Source organism: Zerene cesonia, chromosome 11 (assembly GCF_012273895.1).
Source record: "Zerene cesonia ecotype Mississippi chromosome 11, Zerene_cesonia_1.1, whole genome shotgun sequence".
NCBI lineage: Eukaryota > Metazoa > Arthropoda > Insecta > Lepidoptera > Pieridae > Zerene > Zerene cesonia.
The window spans coordinates 9,198,795-9,199,002 of record NC_052112.1 but is presented as its reverse complement, the minus strand read 5'-3'; the positions used below and the strand labels follow the sequence as shown (position 1 = coordinate 9,199,002).

Sequence of the window (208 nt, the reverse complement as noted above, 5' to 3'; positions counted from 1 at the left end):
GTTGCAGCGTACCACGCGAAGTGCATCGACCCGTGGCTGACGCAGAACCGGCGCGTGTGCCCCGTGTGCAAGCGGCGCGTGCTGGCGGCCGGCGAGCGCCGCCGCTCCACCGACTGCGACTCGGACGACACCGAGCCGCTCGTGCGCCGCGACGCCACCGACGTGAGCGCTGCACGCACCCCCCACCACACACCACACACCACACACA

The 208-nt window shown here is 72.1% G+C and overlaps 1 protein-coding gene across 2 annotated transcripts in view; it reads left to right on the top strand.

Annotated features, from left to right (window-relative positions):
• The window catches only part of LOC119829937 (E3 ubiquitin-protein ligase RNF13), a 20,747-nt gene that overhangs the window by 18,098 nt on the left and 2,441 nt on the right, over nt 1-208 (top strand). For both annotated transcript variants that reach the window (XM_038352676.1, XM_038352678.1), the window contains exon 8: nt 8-162. In XM_038352676.1, the coding sequence (XP_038208604.1) occupies nt 8-162 (155 nt within the window). The remainder of the gene's footprint in view (nt 1-7; nt 163-208) is intronic.